Below are 1,729 nucleotides of genomic sequence, written 5' to 3'. Positions count from 1 at the left end.
GGTAACTGAAATTACCAAACGGTTGATTGGTAAAAAAAAATATATCCTTACATATTTTAGGGATCAGATGAATTGTAATCAAACCGTCGAGATTGAAAATGGTTCTCGTGTGTATTTTCATGTAGATATGACAAGTTTTATTTGGTCAAAAGAATAAATTTTGTTGTGTTTTTTACCTACAATATTGAACTAGTGGCAAGTCTACAATGGAAAACTACATAGTTCACTAATTTTTCTACCAAATTTTTCATTAAAAATTCAAAAAATTTGTGGATAAGGTAGGTCCCATGACTCACCTTGTGTAAAGCTAACCTTGCCTCGTATTCGAACCATATCTAATATAACCTGTCTAACGAGTTTCCAACATGATTGTTTAATTTCGGTCACCTTTTTATATATATTAAATAGTTTAATTTCCAACATGATACAAAGTGTTCATGATAAACTAAGCATCACCGGTCCTGACCGCCTATCCGCTGGTGAAATCCGACTCCTAAAAAATATAATGGAGGATAACCGTGTCGCCATCCGTATTTACACATACCAACTTATGACACTGAATTCCCTTACACAAGAACAAGCAATCACCGCTATTCTTAATCTTTCGCTTTCTGAAGACAACAAACGCTTCATAGTATCTTGTGGGGCTGTCCCAGGAATTGTTCTTGTGTTGAAGGTAGGTAGCATGGAAGCGTGTGAGAATGCAGCTGCTTCCATTTCTAGCGTCTGTGTAACTGACGAAAACAGGGAAATCATTGGTGCTGAAGGAGCTATCCAACCTCTCGTATTACTGTTGACTAAAGGTACTCAGAAAGGGAAGAAGGTTGCAATTATTGCTTTGTTTAATTTATGTTTAGATCAAGCTAACAAAGGAAGGGCGGTGAGGGCGGGTGTAGTCCCCATTTTGATGGAGCTTCTGACCGAACCACAGGGTGTGTTGAAGAAGGAAGCATTATCTATTCTAGCCACACTCTCAAGCCACGAAGAAGGGAAGTTGGCTATAGGTAAGGCAGAGGTTGTGCCTGCTCTGGTTGAGGTTATTGGGAGTGGATCCCGGAAAAACAAAGAGAATGCAGCTGCAGTTTTGGTGGAACTTTGTTATGATCATCAAAAGTATTTGGTTTTTTTGGAAATGGCAAACGAATTAAATGTAGCCTACTCGCACTATTTGGTTGAGGCTCAAGAACATGGAGTCATGGAGAAACTGATGGATTTACTACAACATGGTACGGATATGGGAAAAAGAAAAGCCAGACGGTTACTAGAAATTATCGAAGACCACCGCCGCAGTCATGATGAGTATGTTGAAATCACTCTAGACGTCCGTGACGACTCAGTGTCTATTTTCAGTGTGAAAACGGGTGACAGAGCTGACGTGGAAGATCCACAACTGAATTTGTTACCTAAAGGGTTGGAAAAGAGGTCCCATGTGGGTCAAAATATGTCGACGAGGATGCGACAGATCTCTAAAGAGTTGAAACGGTTAGCCAACCGCACACAATTTTAATTAGAGGACTAAATATTATGGAACTTATGTTCTTGGAGACACGTTTTGATGATTTTACCAATTCCCCCAGTGGGTTACTTCAAGGGCCGGACTTATTGGAATGCATTTCCAATTAATCCAATGCTCTATGTTTCATGTTTATTAATTTACTAGCTATGAGACCCGCATATTATGTGTGTCGATTAAAACAAAATGTTAAATATGAACGATTAAATGAGAAGT

General features: G+C 39.0%; 1 protein-coding gene across 1 annotated transcript; it reads left to right on the top strand.

Moving 5' to 3' along the window:
* The first annotated feature begins 421 nt into the window (after nt 1-421).
* Nucleotides 422-1,507, top strand: LOC111898361 (U-box domain-containing protein 13). Its single transcript, XM_023894288.1, has one exon. The coding sequence runs from the start codon at nt 422-424 to the stop codon at nt 1,505-1,507; it is 1,086 nt and encodes a 361-aa protein (XP_023750056.1).
* The last annotated feature ends 222 nt before the right edge of the window (nt 1,508-1,729 follow it).

Source organism: Lactuca sativa, chromosome 1 (genome assembly GCF_002870075.4).
Source record: "Lactuca sativa cultivar Salinas chromosome 1, Lsat_Salinas_v11, whole genome shotgun sequence".
Lineage (NCBI taxonomy): Eukaryota > Viridiplantae > Streptophyta > Magnoliopsida > Asterales > Asteraceae > Lactuca > Lactuca sativa.
Note: the sequence above shows the minus strand (reverse complement) of the source record. Positions and strands in the feature narration are given on the sequence as shown.